Here is a 27,515-nt window from a genome sequence, read left to right as displayed (position 1 = left end):
TCCAGGGCCTCTGTGGTTTCTGAGTGCTGCCTGCAAATGCAGCCACAATGTTAATGGCTTTCTCGCCTCCTCTCTTTTTTTTTTTTTAAAGATTTTGTTTTTTCCTTTTTCTCCCCAAGCCCCCCGGTACATAGTTGTATGTTCTTCGTTGTGGGTCCTTCTAGTTGTGGCATGTGGGACACCGCCTCAGCATGGTCCAATGAGCAGTGCCATGTCCGTGGCCAGGACTCGAACCAATGAAACAGTGGGCTGCCTGCAGCAGAGCGCACGAACTTAACCACTCGGCCACGGGGCCAGCCCCTCGCCTCCTCTCTTAAATGGAGATCCTGACTTTCATAAAAATTGTGCCAAGAGCTACTAGACAATAGAATACCAAACAGGGATAAACTAGGGAATGGTCTTTTGGGATACTCATTCATTCATTCATTCCACACCCACTTCACTCAGTGTTATCACTGAGTCACATGATAAGGACAAAACCATAAATGAGTCGTGGTCCTGCCTTGAGAATTAATGGTCTGGTAGGCTAACCTGACACTGAATGAATAATTACTGGTATAATGAGTGTTATGAAAGGGGAAGCCTGGAGTTCTTTGTAAGTATGTAAAGGGGGAAGCTAACTTTATGGAATGAGCATGGGAGATTGGGCAAGGCCTTGCTGGAGGGTCAAAGTTGTCCCAGCAGAGACTAGAGTGTGTGGGACCAGGTGAGGCTGCTCTTGGGCCCCCCCTTCCAAGGAGTCTCCTGTCACTGAGCCACATTGGAGCTGCACCATGAAAATGCAAGACTTTTCTAGGTACCCTAAGTTCTCCAAGCTACGTCCATGGGCCATTGGGAGTTTTGACTTTGAAAGGGAAATCAGAACATTCACATCTAAAGCCCACCCTGCCTTGTCTGCCACATTACTAGGGGGACGCTCCCCAATCTTCTGTGGCCCAAACTTCCCTCACGATAGATCCTCGTCCTTTCTACTCTACGGTAAGTCTCCCAAACTTTGGATCTTGATATGAAAAATTCAGCTTCAGACAGATTTTCTAAGAAAATGCCTCCTCTCTCCAAAGTCTGCCTTTCTAGACTAAAGTTGACAAACTTTTTTCAACGAAGGGCCAGATGGTAAGTATTTTAGGCTTTGTGGGCCATATAGTTTCAACCACAACTATTCAGTTATGCTATTGTAGTACAAAAGCAGCCATAAACAGTTGGTACACAAACGAGAATGGCTCTGCTCCAATAAACTTCATTTACTAAATCAGCTACCAGATTTGGCCCGTGTGCCATAGTTTGCTGACCCCTCTTCTAGACCATTGTCTTTCTGTGCTCGTGGAAAGTCTAGTTTGAAACTCGGGGGCGGCAATGATTTCTTTGTTTTAGGTAGTAGCCTCCCTCTCTTTCCTAGCCAATGAGCTTGATCTCCTGGCCCAGCTTTAAAGACTGCGAGGAAGCAAAAACCAAATTACTAAGAAGGGAAAATATATTAGGAGGTTTTTCAAAGCATTATCCTGCAACATATTAAAACCTTAAAAAAGAAGTATTTATAGCAGATAGAATGAAATTCTATCTGAACTTTATTCATTGTTATAAAAGCTTGGACAGCTTGGAACTAATCTCCCCAACTCTATTCTTGCCTCCTTTCAACCCATTCTCCACTCTCCTGCCAGACTGTCTTTTAAAAATACATGTCTCTGCCGTGCTTAAAGCCCCACAGTGGCTCCCCATTGCTCTTAGGATAAAGGCTCTGCGGGACAATAGAGTTCTTACCCATCAGCCATTCCCCACTTCTTCCTTGCCACCAAAGCCCAGTGTACCTGGCCCCAGGGGATGAATCATGGCTGGCCTACGCCAATCACAGCAATCCTACACCAGTGATTGATCTAGGGGTGGGCTCTGGCATAATTCTGGCCAATAAGACACAAGAGGAGGACTGCTAGGGACTTTGGGGAAACTTCTTCTCTGATAAGAGTGAGCATGTAAAAGAAAATGATGTTTTCCTCTACTCTCAGAACACTTCTGACACCAGATATGTGGGTTTTTCCACACCAAGCAATTCTCCAGTTCTCGATGGATGCTGATTGGGTGCCCTACAATTTACCTCAACCCTGACACCAAGTGCCCAGAGTTAGGGCAGACCCCACAGGTTAAGGGCTCAGCCCCACAAGACTGCCCCCCGCTTCAGACTCAATCGCAAGTCCCAGGCTGTCACCTGTACTTCTGAGAGACCAGCTATAAATCAGGAGTTCTCACAACTTCCTCAGGTTTGATAATTTGTTAGAACAGCTCACAGAACACAGGGAAGCATTTACCTATGTTTACCGGTTTATTATAAAAGATACTACAAAGGGTACAGATAAAAAGGTACATAGGACAAGATATGGTGAAAGGACATGGAGCTTCCAAGCCCTTTCTGGGTGCACCACCCTCCCAGTACCTCCATGTGGTCACTAATCTGGAAGCTCTCCAAAGTCTGTAGTTTAGGGATTTTTATGGAGGCTTCATCACACAGGCAGAATCAACCACTAATTCTATCTCCAGCCCTTCTCCTCTCCCCAGAGATTGGGAGGTGGGGCTGACAGTTCCAAGCTTCTAATCATGGCTTGATTTTTCAGGTGACTCCTGAAGCTATCTGGGGGCTTCCAGTCACCAGGCATCTCATTAGTATACAAAAAGACCCTTCCGTCACTCTGGAGATTCCAAGGGTATCACAAGCTCTTCTATCAGGAACCAGGGTCAAAGACCAAATATTAGAATAAAAGATGACCCCCATCACTCAGGAAATTACAAGGCTTTAGGAGCTCTGTGCCAGGAACCAGAGACAAAGCAAATACACGTCTTATTACACCACAGCATGCAAAGAGAAGTCCTATTCAGCCCCTTCCTTTGTGTGTGGGAAACTGTCACATGGGGCTGGAGCTACAGCAGCAGACTGAAAGGTACTACCCCTGAGCTATACCTTAGAGAGAAGGAAGTTGATCCAGAATACCTTGGGAGCCCTGAAGGATCAAGATCCCAAGATCTATCCCAGGGTGAGCAAAGTTTCTAAGCAAGCCTAGACCAAATTCAATTCTTGACTGTGTAGGGAGCAGGAAGATGAATGGACAAGTCCAGCTCTCTGCAGGTCACAGCTGACAGAAGCCTCTATTCCCCCACCACTGATGCACACAGCATGGATATTATCCCCCCAGGAGACAAGCTCAATGGGTAGTCACCCAAAGCTGTCCACTGATGGCAAGGAGGGCTCGTGGCTAAACACTGTTAGGAAACTTCTGGTTGATTTAACATGCAGAGCTGCAGAAGTACTTGGTTTTATTTACCCAGCTCAGTACCCAGATGGATTTCCAATATTCTGAGTTCTTGTATATACATGTCATACCGCCAAAGTTACTATAAACCCTTGGGCAATTTGCAACATATCCTAGACCCGTCTTCGCCCCCAGAGGTCACCCTCCAAGGAGATGCTGCTGGGTTCTTGGAATGTGGTCAAAGAACTCAACAATCAAGGACTTTTCCAAATATGTGCATAAAGTTGTGAAAGCTGTGCCTTCTCCTCATCTTGGCCCTGCAGCCTGGGGCGCTCCAATGGGCAAGAGCCAAGGGAAGCTCATTTTTCTTTTCCTTCCTGCTGGGATAGCACCTCTTGTTTCAGACTGGCTTTAAAAGGAAGCAACGCTGGGAGAAACTGTAAGGAATCCCATTGTTGGAGAGAAGCTGGAATCACAGTCTTCGTGGAGGTCCCTCCGTGGCCTTTGTCTGCCCGTCAGCTCCTTCCTTTATATTCTCCATGCCTACAGGTCACTTTAGATTTCCTAGTGGCCACGTTGAAAAAAGTCAAAAGGAACTGGGGAAATTAATTTTAATAATGTATTTTATTTAGCCTAATATATCCAAAATATTCTCATTTCAACATGTAAGCAATGTGAAAATTATTAACAGGATATTTTACATTATTTTTAGCATACTAAGTCATCAAAATCCAGTCTGTATTTTACACACACAGCACATCTCAATTCATGCTAGCTGCATTTCACGTGTTCAATTGCCACATGTGACTTGTGGCTAATAGACAGTGCAGGACTAGTCCAGTCTCCTGCCCTCGGGGAGCGCAGGTGGGGCCATTTTACAGGTGAAGCAACTGAGATTCAAAGTGCTTAGTCCAGTGCCTCTCAACCACGGGTGATTTCTCCTCCAGGGGACATTTGGCAGCATCTGGAGATGAGACAGTTTATTGACATGACTTTAGGGTTGGGGAAATGTTACTGGTGTCCACTGGGTAGAGGCCAGGGATGCTGCTAAACATCCTACAAGGCACAGAACAGCCCCTCAGAGTAAAGAATTGTTCAGCCAAAGACGGCAATAGCGCTCAGGGTTAGGTGAAGGACTCTGGATCTCTCACATGCATTCGCTGCGTCACTCCCTCACGCCCTCCTGCTCCCAGAGCCTGTTCCATCTGTTGTCTACACTGTCAGCTGTGCCAGTTTGAGCTTCACAACCGCAGTTCCTGCTGAGCCTGCCTTTATCCTTCAGTCCAGCAGGTCCTTCTCTATAGACTGCCAAGCCAAGAGAGGAGGGACTTCCACATCTGCCTCCCGGAAGGGGTAGGGAGCCAAGTGGCATTTGCCTTGGGTTTGTATCCTCTCCCCCCATCCCCTAAACACACACACCAAGAGGCTGGAGGATGGGATCCAGTGGTGATTTCCATTGCAAACCATTTCTGAGCATCATTAAAAATCTTCACTTGAGTTTGTGAAAGGAGGGCAAGAGCATCAGACCATGAAGAGACGCATTGTCTCAGCCTAGCTCTGTCTGCCTGCCGACTTTGCCTCCATAGGAGACCAGCTGGAATATGCATGAGACAGCCCCACGTCCCCAGGGGAGCATGAAAATGATGAACATGCAGCCTGGGGCAGAGAAAACACCCAGGGCCCTGCCCCCTGAGACTCCCCTTCTCTCGCTTCGCTCTGAGCCAGGAGGGCTGGCGCTGCCAACTGACGGCATCACATTGATCCTTCAGCTCCCTCCCATCGTTTTAGAAGGAGATTTCAGGACTACAGCTCCACAGAACGCGCTTTCTAAAAGGGCCAGACCACACATTTGGGAAGCAGAAAACTGGATTCAGATTTGAAGGGATTTCCCCAAGCCCACTCTCCTCATGCCCTTTTGAGGGACGTTCACTTGCTCAGGCTCTACCCAGGTCCTGAGAGAACAAAGGGAAAGTGCCTAGTACAGAGCCTGGCCTTTATGGGAGATTTAATTTAAAAAAAATAATTTTTTAATAGGCAGCAACCTAGAGGGAGCCTGAGCTGAAACACTCAGGGCCTCCGATAGCTCCCAAACCCCTCACTCTTCACACATGAATTTCGTTCTTCACAGTTTTACTGAGGTGTAATTAACATACAAAAATGGAAGATTTCTAAAGCCTACAATTTGGCAAGTTTTGACAAATGTATACATCTGTGAGAGGATTGCCACATTCCAGGTGGTAAACATATCCACCCCTCCTAAAGTTTCCTCGTGTCCGTTTGGGATCTGCACCCCCCGCCCTCGCCCCCGTCTCCCCTCACCCCCAGGCAACCACTGATCTGCTTTCTGTTACTAGGGATTCATTTGCATTTCCTATAATTTTATATATTTTATGTACTAAAACTTGTTTATCCATTTACTTGATGGGCTGTTACAGAGAAAGTTGCTACGAACATCCATGTACATGTCTCCCTGTGGACAAGGGCTTCCCTTTCTCTTGGATAAATACGTAAGAGTATTTACCTTGCAACGGCTGGGATCATAAGATAAGTGTAAACTTAACTTTTGAAGAAATTGCCAAACTGTTTTCCAAAGTGGCAGCACTATTTTATATTCCAACCAGCAGTGTATGAGAATTCCAGTTGCTCCACATCCTTGCCAACACTTAGTGTAGTCAGTCTTCTAAATTTTAGCTCTTCTTGTGGGTATAAAGCGGTGTTTCATTGTGGGTTTAATTTGCATTAAAACCATGACAATTGACATTGAGCATTTTTTATGTGCTTATTTGCCATCCATGTATCTTCTTTGTTGACATGTCCAGTCAAATCTTTTGCCCATTTTTTAAAATCGGGTTATTTGTTTTCTTATTGTTGCATTTGAAAATTGTTTATGTAATCTGGATTGAAATCTTTTATAGATACCTGATTTGCAAATATTTTCACCCAGTCTGTTGCTTGTCTTTCATTCTCTTAACAGTATCTTTTGAAGGACAAGAGTTCCCAATTTTTAATTTAAAAAAATACTGCCGTTATTGCCAGATGGTCTCACAGACGTTGGGGGATCCATTAGGACTGCTTTGCTAGATGTTTAGAATAGATTCTTTCCTCTCAAACCAAAACACCCCTTTGCTGAGGAGCCTGCAGCCATATGGAACCTCCCAAGCACCTTTCTGTGCCTTGGTTTTCTCATCTGTAAAATGAAGATAATAGTAACACCCACATCATAAGGTTGATATGGGGGTTAAATAATCCATGTAAAGCTCTTACAACAATGTCTAGCACTTAGTAAGTGCTACATAAGTGTTATCTAGCATTATTACTTCACACTAAGGATTTCCATGCAGGCCAAGTATACCACCTTGGGGCAAAATATCTGGACAATTCTGGTTGTTTTGGTAAACATTTGTTTATCTCTATGCCAGTCCTGAGCTAAATGCTTTACTCACTTACCCATTGAAACAATCCCAAAAAGGAGGTACAATTATTATCCTCATTTTACATACAAGGAAAGTGAAACCCAGTGTGGTTAGGGAGTGGCTGAGTTAGAATTCCAACTTAGGTCTGTTTAGCCCCAAACCCTTACTATTCATCAAAGAGCTCCTTGCTGACAAGTAGAGTGGACCATTCCCAAAATTGTGTGGGTCTTCCGCCTCCGGCCTTGCTTGTCCGCTTGTCTCGGTGAGGGACTGCAGATCCACTACGGGACCTTGTTTCAAGTGGGGGGAACCCACCCTTGTGGATACCCCTCTCTAGACATCGCTCCTCTCCAGAGGAGAAATGGCACAGCTTCAAGAGCCACTTGGATACAAGAGAGACATAGACCCATAGGCTCTTAAGAATGGGAAAGGACTTTCGGGATCACCCAGTTCAGCTTTTTGCTAACACAAAACTCCTCCTGACCACTCTCAGACCTGCTTACAGTGAGAGGAAGCTCCCTGCCTGGCCAGGCAGCCTTTCCACTTCTCCAACTCCAACCGTTAAACGCCCTTCCTGCCTCCCTACACCTTCTGACACAGCGAAGGCACTCAACAGGCGTTTCTGAAACAACAAGCTGTCATGGTGTAGGTTTTCTAGGGCAGCATTTGCCAAGCCTTTTGATTATGACAATATGACACCTGTGGCCCACCAGGAGGTACTGTGCTCTAGAGTCAGGGGTCCTGGCTGTACCAGTTCCTAGCAACCTCAGGTACATAATCTCTCAGAGCCTCTGTTGCCTCATCTCTGAAGTGAGGATGACCCGACGCGTAGAGGCGTTGTGAGGATTAAATGAGTAAGCCCATGGAAAACATCAATATCTGCCCGCACAGAGGAAGTGCTCAGTCACCGCTGGCAGTTGATATGATGGTGACAATTTCCAGACAGATCACAACATCCTGACTTGCTGCCAAGTCTTTTTCCAAATCATGGTAGAAAGAAGAACTGGGACAATTGAGGATGTATGTATCAATAACACTATGGATTCTTAAATAAGCAGGTCAGAACATGTATCAACGAATGCTGTCCCTTCAAATGTACCACCTTGGGGTATCCAACAATGCTTGAAAATTTTCAGAATCACTGTCGATTCTTGTGTGGCAAGTCTTCAAGGGAAGGAAGTCAGGGAGCAAGTTGGGGCACCATTTGGGCTTCAAATAAACATCATGAAAATAGTTTTCTCTGATTATTCTTTCCAACTCAGATTTGAGCAATGGAAACATTGTGGCATATGTAGAATAAGTCACTACTTTGGCGTTGAATAGCTATTTCAACATATACACTCTAATCTTTTATTTGGAATACTTTTTCCATGACTTTTTTGGATTCACTCATTCAAAAGCATTTATTGCCTTTCCATCAGAAACAACACCTTCCAGTAATTCACCAAAGTGACAGACACAAAGAGAAGAGGAAAGGCAGCCGCTATGTGTTCTCTGGGCTTTTTGGAAAATGTAAAGTTGTTCCATGCACAGATTTGTTACAGCAAATCTACAAGGAAGGTGATGTTGTAGACATCAAGGGAACGGGCACAGTCCAGCAAAACTGGAAGAGTCCACGCTACCCAGCATGCTGCAGGCATTGCTGGAAACAAACAAGTTAAGGGCAAGATTCCTGCCAAGAGAATTAATGTACGTATTGACAGTATTAAGCGTGCTAAGAGCTGAGGTGGGTTCCTGAAAGGCATGAAGGAAAATGATCAGAAAAAGAAGGGTTCAACAGAAGCGCCAGCCTGCTCCTGATGGAGAAGCACACCTGTGAGAACGAATGGAAAGGAGCCTGAGCCACTGGAACCCGTTTCCTATGAATTCATGGCATAATAGGTATAAAAAAAAAGAAGGGCAGTAAAGATACTTTATATGATGTTGTAATGATGGATATATGTCACTATACATTTGTCCAAACCCATAGAATATTCAACACCAAGAATGAACCCTAAGATAAACTGTGGACTTTGGGTGATTATGACATGTCAGTGTAGGGTCATCCTTGGTAAAAAAAAAAAAAAAAAAAAAAACAGAAGAAGGGCCATTCTGGTGAGTCATGTTGATAACAGGGAGGCTGTGAACGTGTCAGGGCAGGGGTATATGGGAGAGCTCTGTTCCTTCCTCTCAATTTTGTTGTAAATCTAATACTGCTCTAAAAAAAAAGTAAATTTTTTTTTAAAAAAGAAAGAGCTCTCAAATGTTTTTTTAAAAAACATTTGTGGAACATATTCTTTTTGCCAACACTGGGTTAGGCATTTGGGAGACACAAAAATGAATAAAATATGACCCCCCGACCTTGAATAGCCATATCCTGTGCTTTCACAACTCTCACCATGTCTGAGGCTCTGTGACTGTGCCCCCACAGCAACCCTATGAGAGGGGTCCTCAGGATCCCCATTTTATAGATGAGCAAACTGAGGTGGGGAGGCATCAAGAGCCTTGTCAGAGGTTTCACAGTTGGTCAGGAGTAGAGCCAGGATTTGGACCCAGGCAGACTGGCTGCAAAGTCCACCCGCCTCACTGAATGGCACTTTTGAGAGCTTGAGCTGGGGAGGAAGGTTGAGAGAGAAACGAGCAATCAACTGGACAATGTTTGTGGAAGAGAAGTGGGCCCATCACCTGTCCTCACAAGCTCGGAGGTGTCCGCTTGAAAAAGCTTGGTAACCCTAGTCCAGAAAGTGTCGCCGCCACCAGCCCATTTATTGAGGAAATGTTCGCTGAGCAGATACAGTGTGCCAGGTACGTGCCCAATGGGAGGGAAATAACCATGAGCACACCAGTCAGGGTTCCTGCCTCACGATAGAGTAGACATTCCTGGGCTGAGAGTCTCAGAGGCACCGAGGGCCATGAAGAAGCGCAGAGGGATTTGGGTCCATCTTAAGGGGGGTCTAACCTCCTCGATAATAAGGGTGAGCTTGCTAGAAGGAGGCACATTTTAGCTGAGAGTTAGCTATGCTCTGTGGAGAGGAGGGGGTTCTAGGCAGAGGGAAAAGCATAAGGTAAGGTCATAATGTTGGAGATTGCCTGGAGCATTTGTGGCCCTAAGAGAAATCCAGTGTAACTAGTGTGTAGAAAGCGTGGAGACATGCTAGATGGAGTATGGAGAGGTATTCAGGGGCCAGATTGTTCTGGACCTTTCATCCTGAAGCACTGGGGGAGCCAAAGAAGCAGTGGGGCATTTTAATTAGGGTAAGTTAAACTGCTGTTACAAACCAACTCCAAAATGTCCAGTAGAAATTTCTCTCTCCCGTCACAGTCCAAGGCAGATTCATTCCTGGTTGGTAGACTGCTGTATCAGTTATCTATTGTCCCAATGCTGCATAACAAACAACCACAAAACTTCAGTGGCACACAAAAGTAACTCTTTACTGCACAGGCATCTGGAGTCAGATACTGCTCAGCTAGATAGCTCTGCTGATCTTGCTGGGCTCATTCTCAGGTCATAGGTTGCTCCTTGAAGGTTGGTTTAGGCTGTCCTTGGCTGCACAACTGGGAGACTTGGTTCACTCCATGTGTCCCTTCTTCTCCAGCAGACCAGCCAGGAATGTTCATATGGAGATGGCAGAGATGCAGACAAGGCAGAAACACACAGGATTTCTTAAAACATAGGCTTAAAACTGGCACACCACCACTCATATCTCATTTTATTGGCCAAAGTGGTGGAATATATATTCCATTGATTTGGCCACTATACGCTACCTTTATGGGAAGAACTCTGAGTGCACATGACAATAAGACATAGACACAGGGATGGATGAGAAATGGGACCATTTGATGCCTTCTACCTACCATGGACTCTATCCTGAATGTGTTGATTCAGGAACCCTGGTTCCTTCCATCTTATGACTCCCATAGAGCCTTGTCATCATCTGAAACCAATGAGGAAAATAAGGATGGAGGAGGCATGCTGCCTCTCAGGAGCCTTGAACTACAAGTGGCCCACATCACTTCCACTCACATTCTAGCGATGAAAGCTGATTACATGACCAAGCCTAGCCGCATATCTCTGGCTAGACAGCTGCTTCCCAGCCATGACTGTATAGTATGGGAGGGGACAGGGAACTTTGATGGACAGCCAGCCATCTCTGACACAGGAGTGACCCACCATTGTGCTACCCTAAATTCCTAAAAGAATGAGAATGAGAGTAAAAACTTCCTGCATCATAGCACTGCCCCAGGCAAAAGTGATGGCAAACCCTCTGTGACAAACCGAACCACCCACCCGGATGTTTCAAAGGGGCACCTGAGAACAGCATATGTGTTCACACATCAGTCTACAGAGTTGCCCCAAAGATGCTAGTCTTTGCATATCCTAATGCAGCAGACAGAGAGAGAGAGATTGGACACTCACATTGTTCCTGGGCTCCTCCTACCCTCCTGAAGCCACACCCAAGCTCCTGGTGGGGCGTCTGTGAGGAGATCCCCCTCCTTCGTTGCAGACTGTCCTCTCACGCATCACTTGGGATGCCCAGCCAACATCAAATTCAAAGGGCTCAGCCCCAGGGCCAGGAGGAACCCCAGCACCTTCTGCCTGCTCCCTCTCATAATGATGCCCCAGGAGCATGTGCCTCTGGAAAGCAGCGGGTCGGCTTGTCAAGCCTCTCTCCAGAAAGCCGAGACATGACGTGAATGCCAATGATCCCCACACCCGTGAGGAGGGGGACACAATTATAGCAAATTCTGCTTACAGTTCAGATTCAATATTTGGAAGGGATAATCCTGAAATAAGAGATTGCCTGATTTCTCTCCCAAGCCTGTGAATGGTTCATTAGCTCCTATTTGACATTTGATGGTTGAGTCTGATTGGCTTTATTGTGGAGTTGGACTTTAAGAAGTCCCCAAGACAGAGCAATCAAGTTTCACAATGATCCCCAACTGCAAATTTTAAAACATAAATGGCAGCTGCGCCTTGGACATCCACCCCATGAATGCTGTGGGGAATTTGTATTTCATCCCCACTTAATGAAACTCAATCCTGCTTGGCAACGCTGGGCCCCTGACTCAGCAGTTAGGATTTCCAGCAGTTTGGCCCGGGCGCTGCAGACAAAGAACCCCCAGACTCGAGCATCAATAAAGACGTGTCCAGGTCTTGTGTGGGGCCACCTAGGCAGTGGGGTCTCCGAGGAACGTGAGATTGAGGCCATGCCCTATAGGGGACACAGTCTAACTGTGAAGATGGTCCCCTTGCAGCAAAAACAGAAATGATAAACGTGGCAGATGCTCAGTTCCATGATGGGGGCATAAGGGCTACAGGAGTTCCCAAGATGAGAGTAGGAAGAGCCAGGGTCTGGGCTGGCTTCCTGGAAGAAGGATGCTTGAGCAGAATGTAGGAGTGGACAGAGAGAGGCATCCCGGGCATGAGATGTGAGCAAAGGGCTGGAGAAGCCCGACACTCCTCCACTTCCTCACTGGAGGCAGGCGGTACCTCCTCCGGGTTCCTGCCTCCTGCTGGGCTTCCCTAGTCCTGGCATCTGCCACATGGCATTGACCTCATCTGTCCTCATCAACCGTAGGCTCTTTGATGGCAGGGACTGTCTTATCCATTTCTGAGCCCTGGTGCCCAAGAAAGAGTCCAAGCCCAATAAATGTTCGTTGGCCGAATAAGGATTTGCACATAACCATGTTGTATGCTCTCAATATGTTGTTATTGCTTTGCTGGTGGTGTAGTCACAGGAACCAACCTCCATGTCATTTCTTTGAGAGATCAGGAATCCAGGAACTTCTTGGGGGCAGTGTCCATGGGGGCTGTGAAGAGGACTTACCTTCTCCCTCAATTGTCCCCTTTAACTCCTGGAAGGGACACTCAGAGGGTAGCAGGGATGAGAGGACACCTATTGAGGGTCCATGATGTACCCAGCACTGAGAGGGGTGCTTTATAGCCACTTACTGGTCACCCAGGCCAGGTGTAGAGTGCTCCTGACACCAGCTCAGGAGCTCTGCCACGTATGAGGTGTGTGTTCTCGGACAGGTTAGTAAACCTCTCTGTGCCTCGGTGTTCTCTGTGAAAGGAGAGAGTTTCTCCCGGTTTGGGGTGTGCTAGGAATCCACACGGTTGTACCTGTAAAGTCCTGAGATCAGGGCATGGCACATCAGGAGCTCCCAGGGAGCCCTTGCTGGCGTTACTGTGCTCTCAGTCCCTCCTCCTCACCCCTATTTTGTGGCCAAGGTGTGTCATTTCCACCTCACAATTGAGAGAACCGACACTCAGAGAAGTGCATGATTTGCCCAAGATCCCACCATAGCGGGCCCTCAGCTCCACCTGACTTCAAAGCCACAGCATCCCTGACAGCTGCTGGGGGAGTTGGGGGAGTCGAAGAAGGGAGAACATTCCAATCTGGCCGCCATGGGCTGGACGCCCTCTCGGGTCCTCCATTAATTCCCCAGCTTCAAGGTGGCTGCTCCAAGGCCTGCCTCCCCCAGCTCCCAGCCTCCACCTCTCCACATCGTGAGCCCTCCTCACGCCCCATCCCCAAACCACGAGGCATCTTGCATCAGACAAGACCCTGGCCACCACGCAGCCACTCTCCATAACCAAGCATCCGCAGTCTCCCTTCCTATACCCAACACATACTCATACACCCTCCCATACGCACACTCACACAGACATACAGAGTACACGTTCCCAAACACACGCATATCTGCTCACACACACATGCTCATGTACACATGCCTGCACATGCTTACTCATACACATTCACACACACACCCACATGCTCACACATACAGATACACACACAGATGAAAAAGCAAACCCATACACACATGCTCCCACATACCAACACACTGTTCTTGCATATGTACACACAAACACACTCGCTTATACACGTGTGCACACTCACACACACACATGCTCATCTTCACACACACTCACATATAGATACACAAAGAGCACACATATATGCATTTGTTGCCATACACAAGCTTACAAGCATGTAGGCATGTACACACATACTCACACACAGATACAGCCCTCACACACACACACACACACACATCCTTGCCACACCCACCTTTGACCACAGCGAGAGGAAGGCAGAAGCACCGGCAGAAGCCAGGATCAGAGGCGCATACCATCTCCTCCCAACAGAACAGACCAGTAGGACAACACCAGTTTCTGGGGGCCCACGTGTCTCACCCTCCCGTGTCCTCCTGCTGCCTCAGGCTGCCCCCAAGACTGGATTTCAGTACCAGATCTCGCCCATGGCCTGAACTGTCTCCTCTCTCGCTTCCCCATTTCAGCCCTATTGTTCACCTCAGCATCCACTAACTGGAGACCAGCAGGCAGGGACTTTTCCATATGACCTCACGCATTTCCCCTTCTGGCACCTCCAAGAGGCATCACTAATGGTGACCGTCATGATCACGTTGGTAGGACCCCCAGGCGTCGACATGGGGACAGAGGCTTTCCACTGCCCCTCAAGTCAGAAGGCATAAATGTCTGCTCACCCCCTTAATTCTCAAATGGTGCCTCAGAAAGAGATGGAATCCTTAAGGAACAGGGCAATTCATCCTTCTCTGCCTGCAGTCTTCCCTGCCCATCGCCAGGGGGCAGCCCTGATTCACTTATTTGTGTTTTAACCCTCATTACCCAACACCCAGGCCATAAAGGCATTGAGGCTGGGGAGAAGATAACAAACCTAAAAGGGCCGTGTGTATAGAGCAAGATCAGTATGCTATGGGTAGACTAGGAAAATGAGCCAATGGGGAAGACACAGATTGAGATTCAGCGTAGTTATTAGTATCGAGGTACAAGTTTGGTTCTGAGCTTCCTGTTGGCCACAGCAAAAATAGAACCATTCCCTAGGTCACCCATTTCTCAAGGGAAAGGCTAAAATTTCATTTTGGAGGCTACTGGGAAATCCACCACACTGTGGTTTATATGACTCCCCACATAGGGTCTTCCAGATTGACTCTGCTCGTGGGTTGGACCAATATGCTAATCTGTCTTCAAATCTGTCATCTCTCCATTTTACCTTTAATTTAAAGTGATAGTCAAGAGCTCTAGAGCCAGAACTGCACTGTCCCTACCTCCACTTCCTGTCCTCCTCTCCACTCTTGATCCCGCTCCAATCAGGTTTTCATCCACTGCTTTCCTGAAATTGATCTTGTCAATCTTGCCAACCACTTCCATGTTGTCAAATCCAGGGGCAGTTCTCAGTCTTCGGCCTACCAGCAGTAACTGCAGCGTTTGGCCCAGGTGAGCGTGCTCTTGTTCCTGAGACACTTTCTTCATTGGGCTTCGAGGACATGACTTTCCCGTTGGTCTCCATCTACTGCTCCTGCTCCATCTGCTATGCTGCTTCCCCGCCCTCTACCTCACCTCCAAATGTTGCAGCGCCCTGTCACTACTCAGTCCTGCTCCTCCATCTTGGCACTCCCTCAATCTCGCTTCAGGACTCTAAATATCAGATACTCCCTGATGACCATAACATGTATATCTGTGGCCCCCCTCTCTACCCAGATGTGAAACAGACCTCTCAGACTTAACATGTCCAAACCAAACTCGTGATACCTTCCCCTGACCTGCTCATTCCCGTTTCCCATCTTTGTAAACGGCAGCACCATTTGACTTGGGACAACCTTAGAGTTGTCCTTGATGCCTCTTTTGGTTCGCCCTTTACATCCAAGGGACTGAAAGATAATCCTGTGAGCTCTGACTTCCATGAATCTCTAGAATCCAACTTCTTCTCACCATCTCTATTCCAACTCCCTGACCAAGCCAACAGCCCTGCTCTGTGGGAAGTGGCTTTGTCTATCTGTCCATTGTTCTATCCTTTCTGCCTGGAATGGTGCTTGGCACATAGTAGGCAGTCGGTAAATATTTGTGGATTAAGTTATTGAATGCCTTAGATTTTGCTATTCACATTAGACACAAAAAGGATTCTATTTCTTGATAAACAAATGATTTCACAACTGTGAAAATAATAATAACCAACATTTTTTGAACACTCAACATGTGCTACACCTCTCACCTGTGGCAGGAAGATGCTGGATGAGATGAACGAGTTTCAGAGAAGTAGGAAATTGTCCACGGCCAACATCTAGGGGTTGGTGGAGTACATATTTGAAACATATTCATTTATACAACTCATCAAGTGTTTGTTGAGCACCAATCATGCACCAGATATTGTTTTGGAAGAACAAAATAGACAAGTTCCTTACTCTAATAGAACTTGCATCCTAGTAGGGAGAGAAATGCAGGAAATGAAATGTATTTGTGTGACAGGTGCTATAAGAAAGCAAGCTGAGGAAACAAGGAGTGATGGGGCATGCTCTCTGAGGTAGGACTATCAGGAAAGATCTCTTTGGGGAAGTGGCCTTTGAGCAGAGATTTGGATGAAGTGTTGGGGGACGCCATATAAATATGTGGATGAAGAGCAAAGACTCTGAGGTCAGCAAGCTTTGACATTTTTGTGTGACAGCAAGGAAGCTAGTGTGGCTGGAACCCTGAAAGTGAAAGGCAGAATTTTTAGAGAGAAGTGAAAAGATGTGGAGGGAGGCCAAAGGGACCAAAGGCCAGTGGAAGAATTTGGATTTTACCCTGAGTAAAGTGGGAAGCCATTAGTAGGCTTGAGCAGAGGAGAGACATGATCTGACTTAGGATAGCTCTGGCTGCTGGGTGGAGAAAGGCCTGGAGAGGGGCAAGAGTGGATACAGAGAGACCCATTTGAGGATCTCTCTTGGCCAAGCCATGGTACCCAGTTGTCTAGTCTAGATGTTGCTGTGAAGATATTTTTTTAGATGCTATTAATATTTACAATCAGTAGACATTAAGTCAATAACATGGGCAGGCTTCATCCAATCGGTTGAAGGCCTTAAAAACAAAGACTGAGGTTGCTCAAAGAAGGAGGAATTCTGCCTCAAGACTGCAACATAGAAACCCTGCCTGAGTTTCCCACCTACTGGCCTGCCCTACATATTTCAGATTCAAGACTGCAACTTCAAGTCTTACCTGAATCTCCAGGCTGCCGACCTGCCCTACAGATTTCAGACTTGCCACTCCCAACAATCAAATGAGCCAATTACTTACAATAAATCTAGATAGATAGACAGATAATAGATAGATGATAGAGATAAATATAGAAAGATAGAGATAGATAGATATAGATAGGTAGACAACAGAAAGATAAATATAGAGAGATTGAGCTAGATGATAGAGAAATGTAGATAGATAAATATGGATAGATAGATAGATAGATAATAGGAAGGATAGCATAGGATATATAAATATATAATAGGATAGGAGATATATATATATATGATATTGCTTCTGTTTCTCTGGAGAATCCTGACTAATACAAGGCTGTTGCAACAATCCATGAGACCAATGGTCAATGGTGATAGCTTGGACTTTGGTGATAGCAATAGAGATAGTGAGACATGGTTAGAGTCTAGAAATATTTTGAAGGTAGAGCCAACTGGATTTATTAACGAATTGAATTTGGCAAAAGAAAGAAAGAGAGGCATCAAGAATGACTCCCAGATTTTTGGCCTAAGCAACTGGGTAAAAGGTAGTACCATCAAGTAAATAAATGAGTCTGAGCTGAGTGAATAGGGTACCAATGACATTAAAGTCCTTGAGATGGGAAAGATCACCAAGGGGCTGCCTATGGACAGAGGAAAGTGGTCCAAGGACTGAGCCCTGGAACCCCTGGGGCATCCTAAGATCTAGAGGTCAAGAAGAGAAGGAAAAACCAACAAAGGAAACTGATAAGATGAGCCAACGAGATATGCCGGAAATCTGGAAAGCTTGTGTCCCAGAAGCCAAGTGGAGAAAGTGCTTTATTCCAAGAAAGATGGAGTGGTCAGCTGTGACAAGCACTGCTGGGGAAATGGTCAGTTTGGGGGGCATGGAGAGTCACAGGCTCTGGGGTACTGCAGCAGTGGGCACTGGGCAGAGAATCCAGTGTGGAGAGAAGAGCAAACACACACACACACAAGCAAATGTCACTCGCTCTGCTATTGTATCTGAGGTTTCCACACAAATGCTGGAGTCCAGGCTGGTGTGATAGTCACTTCCCATGTCCCTAAAGAAGGAAGTGCCCTGAGAAACGTCAATGTATGCTGGCTGAACGGGAGCGGCAGGCAAGGATTTGCGTCTGTGGACAAGTTGGTTTTGATGGATAGTGGGTCATTCATGAAGAGATTAGGAAGAGCTGGTGGAAACATGAATTTGAGCCACGTTAGGCAGATGGGGAAGTCACATCGTGTTCCCAGAGAAAGAGTAATGTGTGACGGGCCCTGGCTAGAGGAGCTGGAAGGCAGAGAAGGGAAGGAGACTATAGCCACAGGGGTCTCTATACCCTACAGATTTGTTCCCTGTCCCTTGGCGTGGGGCCAATGGGGCTGAGCTTGCTCTGGTGGAAAGAGCAAGGACTTGAGAGTCAAAGAGCAGAACTGTTCCAGCCGTAGGTTCAGAGGTGGGGCTGGTCGGGGAGGGCTCCATGGAGGAGAAGCAGAGAAACCAGCAGTCACTGCATGGTCCCCAGGGGCCAGGCACATGCTGGGGAGACGGTCAACCTGGGGACAGGGAGTCACAGGCTCCTTTAGGATGCAGTTGTGCAGTTTTTCCTCACAACAGCCACTATGACGTTCTTCATTATTTTCCTCACTTACTGACAAAGAAACAGAGGCTCAGAGAAACTAAGTAGCATACCCAAGTTCACACAGTTGAGAAGTGCTGGGGCCTGGGTTTGAATCCAGAGGTCCTTGCCTCCAAGGCCTGTGTTCCTTTTCCTCAGCTTATGGCTGAGCAGAGGCAAGAATTCCAGAGATAAAACCTGCTCTTCCCTCTTACTGGCATGGTGCTTGACCTTGTTGGGCCTCTGGTTACTCATCTGTAAGATAGAGGTGACCATCACACCCATCCTAAAGGATTAAATGGGATTATGCCATAAAATAGCAGTGCAGGGGCCGGCCCCATGGTGTAGTGGTTAAGTTCTCATGCTCTGCTTCAGTGGCCCGGGGTTCGCAGGTTCAGATCCCAGGTGCAGATCTAGCACCACTCATCAAGCCATGCTGTGGCTGTGTCCCACACACAAAATAGAGGAAGCTTGGCACAGACGTTCACTCAGTGGTAATCTTCCTCAAGCCAAAAGAGGAAGATTGGCAACAGATGTTAGCTCAGAGCCAATCTTCCTTACCAAAAAAAAAAAAAAGAAATAGACCCCAGCATTGCACTAGCACACAGTGCATGTTCAAGAAATGAAAGCTATTATTACTGAGGATGATTTTCAATTTACAGATGAGAAAGCGTGTAAGAGTCCATTAATTTCTTCATACTCTAAAGAATAAAGACTGAAGTCTGGATTCAAAGTAATAGGAAAAACCAAATTTCGCTCAAGCATTTTTCCATTTCATCCCAAGATAAGAAAGAGGGAAATGGGTATTTCAGATAGGTGGAATACGTCAGCGAGGCATGAGATGAGATAGGCATGTGCGAGTAGAGTTGATCTTGAGAAGTGCGATGACATCAGATTTTAGTCACAGGTTGGAGTGGACTTTAAATACCTAACTGGGGTCTCCGGGCTTCAATTCAATGTTGTGTATAGGATGCCTACCACATATCAGGCTCCATGCCGGGCAGAGCTGAGCCCTGGCATGGGCACTGTTTACAGCTGCCTGGGTTGGCAGTGGCGATAACACCCTTGTGGACTTTGCCCTGACCCAACCTTTAACCTGTCCCAACCTTCAATCATGGAGGTAGCGGGTTATGCATTGCCCAGAAGGCAACTGTGAGATTAAGGGATCTGCTATAGCATGTGTTACCCATGAGACCAGGGCGAGTTCAAGTGGGCCCGGGCCCATCACTCTCACAGCAACCTCATGTGGTGGGTTCTATCATTATGCCCATTTGATGGAAGAGGAAACTAAGGCTCAGTCAGAATTGATATGACTTGCCAAGACCACAGAGTGGCAGTAGGACCAAGATTTGAACCCAGGTCATTCTGTCTTCAAATCTGGTGCTCTTTCCTCCATGCTGGGTTAGGCTATTGGCTTCTGAAAGACATGGACAGGTGAGATGGGTCAAACATAGCCTGAGGGTACTCAGGCACCAGTGGGAGATGGCAGGCAGAGGCAGGTTGAGGGTCCAGGCGGGGACGGATCAGGATGGTCCTTAAACTGAACTGGGGAGAAGGGGTGGGAAGATATGTGGCTCTGGGGGTGCAAAAAGCCCTGAGATCAGCCCTGTATCTGCCCACCTTGCCCTGGACCAGCCTGTCAGTCTGCATCCTTTGCCCAGAGAAAGGACCATGGGCTGACCTGGGTCAAAGACACCTGAGTCCCTGCTCTGCCATTGACTAGCTCCGTGACCTGGGGCAAGTCACTTTAACTCTTGGTTCTCACTTTCCCTGTCTGTAAAATGGTTTTTCCAGCATTCCAGTCACACAGGTGTCTTGAGGAGTGAAGGAAAGTGGTGTGGTCCAAGGTCCTCCCGCAGACCTCCACACATAGCAGGCCCTTGACACACAGGATCACCCTCCTGCATGCTCTGGGCCTCTCTGCCCTCATAACCCCAACCTCCTTCCTGGGAACTGGCTCTAGGCTTGTCAGAGAGCCAGCAAGCTGTCAACCCCACCCCAGCTGGCCAGTTAATGAGTGATCAGGGTGCTGGAGCCTGGCCTATAAAGAACTGCTAGCCAGGGCAGCAGGTAGGAGGCAGGTGGATAGCTGCAGTGGGATACAGAGGGAGCGAGATGCACAGCAGGATGGTGTCATGGCTCCTGCCCGGCATAGCTGTGGTCTTCCTAGTGCTGCTGCAGAGCACACAGTCAGTCTACATCCAGGTGAGTCCCTCCAACCAGTCTACCCTTTGCCTGAAGGTCTGCACAGTGGGAGGCTGGGATGTAGAAGGGATGCTGGGAAATTCATAGAGAACAAAGGAGCACAGGACCCAGAACTCAGCCCAACACACAATCACAGCTCAAGGCCCCAGACAGCCGATGGGTGGGGGCAGCTGGAATGCTGATGGCAATGATGACGGTGATGATAACAACAATAAACTGCTGTTATTCAGCATTGCTCTGCTCAAAGGCCGATCCTGGTCAGAGGTCAGAGTGTGGAATAAGATGTGGTCCCTGCCCTTGAGGAGCCCAGAATGGGAGGAAGACCCCTTATAAAAGCTCCCACAGCTCTATATTCACCCATGTCTGGGTGGAGGGGCGATAATCACCAGAAAAAGTTTCCCTGGCAGGTAACTCAGGAAGTGACATTGCAGGATAAGCAGGACGTAGCCAGGCACAGAGGACGCAGACTGCCCAGGCAGAGGGTGCAGCTCTTGCAGAGGCTGAGTCTCCTTCCAGGGCACCTGTGAGGCCGGAAGGAGTTGTGGAAGCGGGGCCTGCCTGCAAGGTGGCAGGATAATGCCTCTGGGCTTGCAGGGAAGTCTGTGGCCCTGGGTGTCACATTCCTGACTCTGGGCAGGGCCTCCTAGGGAAGGAACAAAGAGGGTCTTGGAGAGCTATGGGGGAGAGTCCGCCTCCCCCTGCAGCCCTGGCCCTGGAGCCCAACCAGCTTGGGGTTCCCAAAATTTTGCCATATGGGTTCAGGGGAGATGACCCAGTTACCAAGTGTGCCCTGGGTACCAGGCACCCAGGGAGGAGCAGAGCCAGATTATCTCCCTTTGTCAGATGAGGTTCAGAATGCGGAAGAGCTGGGATTTGAACCAGAGGCCCCTGGTCTCCAAAGCCTGTGCCTTGAACTCTGCGCTGCACAGCATGCTATCACCTATCACCTACCAGTTTCTGGGGGCCTGTGGCACAGCAGTGTGACATGTCAGTCACCACCTCCCACCTCGAAGACTGTCTCTTGAGTGTGGCCTGGACTTTCCTTGAGAATGTGGAAGGCTCTGGGGTTCCGAGGAACCCAGATCTCCCAGGCCACGTTTTGACACCCTCTCCTCTCCTCTCCCTCCATCCCCCCAGTACCAAGGCTTCCAGGTCCAGCTGGAATCGGTGAAGAAGCTGAGTGACCTGGAGGGGCAGAGGGTGCCCAACCCCCATCTCCGGGCTCAGGGCCTCGAGCCGTCCGTGTGCCTCCACCCAGACCTGCCACAGGACCTCCAGCCAGTCTGCGCCTCCAAGGACGCTGCCAGCATCTTCAAGGCCTTGAGTAAGTGCCCCACCCTGCAAAGCTTCCTGCCCCTCATTCTCTCTCCTCCCCATACCCCAGCTCACTATCCTGTTGTTTCTACTAAGCACTCAGTGGCTGAGGACAGGACGATTCAAGAAACTTAGCCTCCTGGCCTCTCAGTTTGGGCACTGAAAGTCAGGCATATCCCATTGGTCCCCGACAACCCAGCCGGTTGATCATCCTTCCTCCAGAACTCCCCAGCCGGGGAGAAGGGACCCAGAAAAATGACTGCAATGCAGTGGGATGATGGGGGAAGCACAGTGGGGGCACAGAGGAGAGATGGCTCACATCTGGGGTGGCATAAGGGGTCTGAAAGGCTTCCAAGAGGAGGTGATATCTAGGCTAAAACATGAGGGCTGAAGCAGAGTTGGCTATGGGAATGTAGTGACTAGCTAGCATTTATTGAGCACCTACTAAGGGCCAAGCCCTATGTCAGCCCCTCAGCCTTCATTCTCTCCTCACAACCACCCTGTCGGGCTGATGTTGTCCATGAAGCAGACAGGAACACTCAGGCACAGAGTTTAAGGAAGGCACCCAGGCACCGCTAGGACAGAGAGGACGTGGGACTTGAGCCTAATTCGCTCACTCTACTTCTGAAGTTTCATCCTCCTGATCTGTAAGATGCCAGGCCCCTCCCTCAGGCTCTCTCCTAAGCAGGGCTTCTTGGGCCGCCTGGCCAGCAACTCCCTGGACCACAGATGTCTCAGGTTCAGCTGACCCGTTCTTTCCTCTGCCCAGGGACCATCGCTAACGATGACTGCGAGCTGTGTGTGAATGTTGCCTGTACTGGCTGCCTCTGAGATGGCTCCATGTGCCCTGAGGCTGCCCTGGACACCTTGCCCCCCAGCCCACTGCCTCCTCAGCCCCAACCCCCTTCCAAGCTCTGAGTGGGCCCTGGCCACTGCAGTCATTGCCACCCTCCCAGGGCCTGAGCAGCTGGATCTGGTGCAAAGCAGTTGGACATGTGTGGAGGAGAGATTGACCCCTGAGACAGCACTGCTGCTGAATAAAGATTCTCCACTCACAGAGTCATGCATCCATTTGTTCATCCCCAGGAACCAGGGGCCGAGCTTCTTGGGAAGCTGGATGGGTATAGGAGAAAGGTTGCACTAAAAAATCAGGGATTGCCCTGGTTTCTGGAGCCTAAGGAGTTGGTTCTTCAAGCCCTATTTCATATAGGAGGGAGAAATACTCAGAGCAGGAACGAATAGCCTAAGATCACACAGCTGAGAAGCCACAGAGCACCCAGATCCATCTAACCCCAAAGGAGGCGCTCACGGCCTGGCCCAGCTTCTGTGCTCCTGACCCTGGGGTAGAGGAGCCTTCCTCCAGTAGGTGGGACTGCAGGAGTGGGTGGAGGGAAGAAGCATGTTGTGGCCCCTCCCCAGGCCCATAGTCGGGGCTGACTTTGCCATAAGCCTGTCTGAGAAGACGGGCCCTTTGCCTCACCCTTACCTTCCCAAGCACCCACCCTTGTCAGCTCCCTGGAACCATCTGGCCAGCTCCAGATAGAAAACCTTTCCTCCCTCTCTCCATCCTGATGGACTTGAGGAGTGTTAATAATAATAACCAATGCTTATTGAGCATTTTCTGTACCCTCAGCACTATTCTAAACTCTTGGCACATAGTGACTCACAGAGTCCTCACTCAGTCTAATAAAGCAAGTTCTATTATTGTTACTGTAGGGGAGGAAGACAAATTTTCTACCCTTTAGTTCCTTCTGGCTGGGTCACAAATTTAATTGACATGAGACAGAATAACAGGAGAAAATAAAACAAAGCTTTATAACATGTATACCAGGAGGCATTCAGGAAAACTGAGTAATTTGCCAAAATGGCAGAGGTTCTCATCTTAAATACCATCTTCAACTACAATGGAGGATGTTGGGGGTGGGGATAGTCAGTTATGGGAGATTACCAGAAAAGCACAGTAAACAAGAGTAAGGTTATTATGCAGATTTAAGTCCTTGCTTTCCACGTTGATAAGAGTTTCTAGAGATAAAGTCATCCTCCCTTCCTCCTGGTAGAGACAGGAAGATATCCTTACAGGTGGAGATGTCTCTTACAAAGGGTAACTTCCACTTCTACTGGGTTTTCACAGCTTCTCCCATTTATGCAGTTTTTAAAAGTAACCAGCCCAAAATAATCCTCATCCCAAAGAGACACATTTTGGGGTGACCAATTCTGATCCCCCACAGTCCTGCCCTTGAAACTTTAAGAAGTTTCACAGTCCTTCAAAACTTTAAGAAGTTTCATAGTCCAGAAGCTGAGTGGTAGATTGTTCCATCTCACTGAACACATTTCTTAGTCCTGTTAGTAGATCAGTCCAGTTAAATTCATTTTGGAAGGTGGTGATGCAGGTGGGCTCCCAGAGTTAGACCTATATTGTGGAAGTAAGCAATCAGGTACTTAATAAGAAGTATTTCTATGGAAATAAAAAGAAAAACAAGGTTAATCATTAGAGCAAGTTATAAACAAGTTTCTGAGCCCAAGGGGCAGCCAGTCAAGAAAATTTTCAGATATCAGGCTCAAGGCATCCTTTGCAGTTTGAAATGTCTCTGATGATGTCATTGGGTGTTCAGGTATCCTTTTGAGTGGCTTACATAGCAACAAGCATGTTATCAAGGTGATCTTTACAAAGTTGGTATCAAGTTATCCAGCTTCAGTTTGCAGGTTTCCAGGAACAAGTGTGGTTTTAGTTCTCAATGATTTCAAATAAAAATGATGGAAAAAATTGAAAATGCTAGATTTGTAGCCAGATATTTCAGGAGACTAGAAGAATTCAGGATTCAGTCCAGTTTACAGGTAGAAAACAAAAACTTCAAAGATAATTAACAGAACTAGGATCTAATATCCACAAATGTGTACTATAGTTTTTACTGAAATATAATTTTTCTCTCTAAAATCACCCTTATCTTTACCAAAGATAGCAAAATTAAGACTAACTTGTTTGTAAAATAAGTTTAGTTTCAATATGTTTGGCCCAATTATTTACCTAAGTATGGCAAGAATAGCAATTGATCATATAGGCTCCTTTAAACCTGCTTTGCTGGAACATTTTATAAGGAATTTCAGATGGAACTTTAAAGGCCTTTCAATGCCAGGAAAGTCAAGGACTTATCAGACAAAGCCTGCAATACCTACAGATTTGGGTGAATTTTTTCTCTCCTCAAGGTCCCCAAAATATTTCAAGGTTCCAGGCACCTGCCAGATAAGTGACCTTCCTTACTTATCCAGTCAGATTCCTGTGAACCCTGTAAACAAGGTACCAGGCCAATACTTCCAAGTGGCTTTATTCCATAAAGTCCAATCTTTGTTTCTCAAAAGCTCTCTGGTTATATCTGAGTCTATGCATGTTTCCCTCAAATATGACATTCCAGTCAAATCTTTGGTAATATAACCAATGTTTCCAATTGTGCCCTGTTATAAAGAGAACAGATTCTTATTGAACTTACGCAAATAACTACATTGCCATGAAAATAACAATACTCACTAAGAGTTTCCAAATTCTGAAAGGTAGGGAGAAAAAGATAAATGTTTCAATTTTGCTTACAAAAGTATAATTTGCCAAATTGCTATGTCATAATTAGCTAAAAAGAAAAAAATTTTCCTTAAATCTGAAAAAACATTTTTAAAAATCAGCAATATTTTAAACAAAAAGTCATAAAAATTAAAATCTCCCCATCAGTTCATTCAGTCATGTGTAATCACTCTTGATCTTGATCTTTGTTAGCAGTTTCATGAAGTCATCAGTTTTTCATTAGAGTTCTGTAATTTCTTACCCAGTTTTACAATCTGAAAGTTTATCAGAACCCTGAATTCCAGGGTAAATGTCAGAGCCCTTTGCGTGAATCTCTCTGAAGATGAAAACATTTGTAAAAGCATCAGAGTAAAACAATAACTGTCTGTAAATGACAAAAGACTTCAAAATGGCAATTGACAAGGCAACTTGGTTATTTCTGTGACATACAATACTTTAAGATAATAACTAGAATTATGAGTGACAACCAGGACAGAATAGAATTTTTGGAATGTTATATAATTTATAAAACACTTACATCAATAACATTTACCCACATAATACCATAGGTTCCTTTGAAACAATGTTTAGTTATACATTTAATCATAGTGACAATTAAATATTTTCAGGCAAATGCCTGAATATTAAATAGCTGTAGGCAAAATTAAATAGCTGTAAGAAAAACCTTAGCATCTGTGATTAAATATCTGATTAAAAATATAGGAGATTTATTTTAATAAAACACAAAATCTCTACCCTTCTGGTAGATTACTCAAAGATAAAAACCTTTCATAATCTCTTTACCAAGAGCAAATGATAATTTCAAAAATTATCCTTTTAAAAGAGGGGAAAAACCAAATTCTAATTTTGTACCAGCTTACTTTTGATATTAAAACTTATTTACTTAATTAATTTCATTTTAATTTTAGCCAACTTGACCATGCACAAGACTCTTTTCAGAATTTCTCTTTCACAAACTTTCTATAACTTCCTTTTTACATTCAGAATTTATCCCACACCTCTTTTTTTTTCTTTCTAGTGCTTTAGGACAAATTTATCTTTCTTACCAAAAAAACATTTCCATTCTTTATACCTTCTTTACTGAAAACATATATCTTACTTTCCTTGGATACGAACACATTTTCTTTATTAATTTCTAGTAGCTTTAATCACATATTGGAATTTTTAACCCTTAGAAACTTTAATTTTTATGTAAAAACTAAGAAGCAAGCAATTATAAACTTTTACATTAGCGTTCTGTGGCTTGACAACTTTATAAATACTTTTTACAATTTTAGAAACATGTTACTTTACAGTACAATCTTTTAATAAAATGCAAAATATGTTTACCAATAGACCCAAACACCTTTTAGTTTCTCTGTAATAAGACAAAAGTAGGTAAACTTATATTTAGTAATTAATGTCTAATATTTTATCTTATTTGGAAATGATCTAGATACTCAACGAATTTCATCATTTAAATTAACCTAGCAAAACTTCAAAGTTTTAAGTTACCAAAGAGATTTTGGAAGTTATCTTAAATAAATGTCATAACACATAATTATTATTAAAAATCTCACCCAACACTTTATCTTTTCCACATCTACTTAGTTTACCTGTTTCCAATAGTTATTTAGATTGCCTAAAAGGCTTTGAGGCATCAGACAAAATCAGCTATCATTTTAAGTTATGATTTTTGTTGACCAGTTTTGTAATAAATAACATCAGCTTATTTGACTAGTAAACCCAGGCTTCATGTCTGCATCATATCAAATCCTGATAACTTTAAGGAAATGTCTATTTTAATCAAACTGACAAACTTAAACAAGCTTCATTCACCAGGGATTATTTCATATAAATGCTAACTTGAAAGACATGTAACCACCTACTTTAAGTCAATTAAACAGAGCTCTTAATTTTGGCCATACCCTCTGGAGGTAAAATATCACACATATAGAACATACATATAGACACACATAAACAGGTAGACACAGACAGGGACGTTAAATTTCTGTTATGAATCAGGTGCAATACAAAACTCACTAGAATCTGAGAAACATATGAATTTCAAAGAATGGCTCTTAGGTCCTAGAGAAGATGGGAGCATAAAATCTACATCATAAAGACTTAGAGAAAGCATCCAAGTTTTCTTCCAGATGGAGTTTCCAGG

At 45.9% G+C, this 27,515-nt stretch overlaps 1 protein-coding gene and 1 pseudogene across 1 annotated transcript; both read left to right on the top strand.

Annotated features, from left to right (window-relative positions):
* The first annotated feature begins 7,341 nt into the window (after positions 1 to 7,341).
* Positions 7,342 to 8,527, top strand: LOC111770286 (large ribosomal subunit protein eL21-like; annotated as a pseudogene).
* Positions 8,528 to 19,386: 10,859 nt separating this feature from the next.
* Positions 19,387 to 22,854, top strand: GUCA2B (guanylate cyclase activator 2B). The gene is made up of 3 exons (XM_001497586.3): positions 19,387 to 20,481; positions 21,619 to 21,805; positions 22,565 to 22,854. Exons 1-3 carry the CDS (start codon positions 20,392 to 20,394, stop codon positions 22,624 to 22,626), a joined length of 339 nt encoding a protein of 112 aa, XP_001497636.1. The 5' UTR covers positions 19,387 to 20,391; the 3' UTR covers positions 22,627 to 22,854.
* The last annotated feature ends 4,661 nt before the right edge of the window (positions 22,855 to 27,515 follow it).

Source organism: Equus caballus, chromosome 2 (assembly GCF_041296265.1).
Source record: "Equus caballus isolate H_3958 breed thoroughbred chromosome 2, TB-T2T, whole genome shotgun sequence".
Lineage (NCBI taxonomy): Eukaryota > Metazoa > Chordata > Mammalia > Perissodactyla > Equidae > Equus > Equus caballus.
This window is presented reverse-complemented; position numbering and strand designations above follow the sequence as displayed.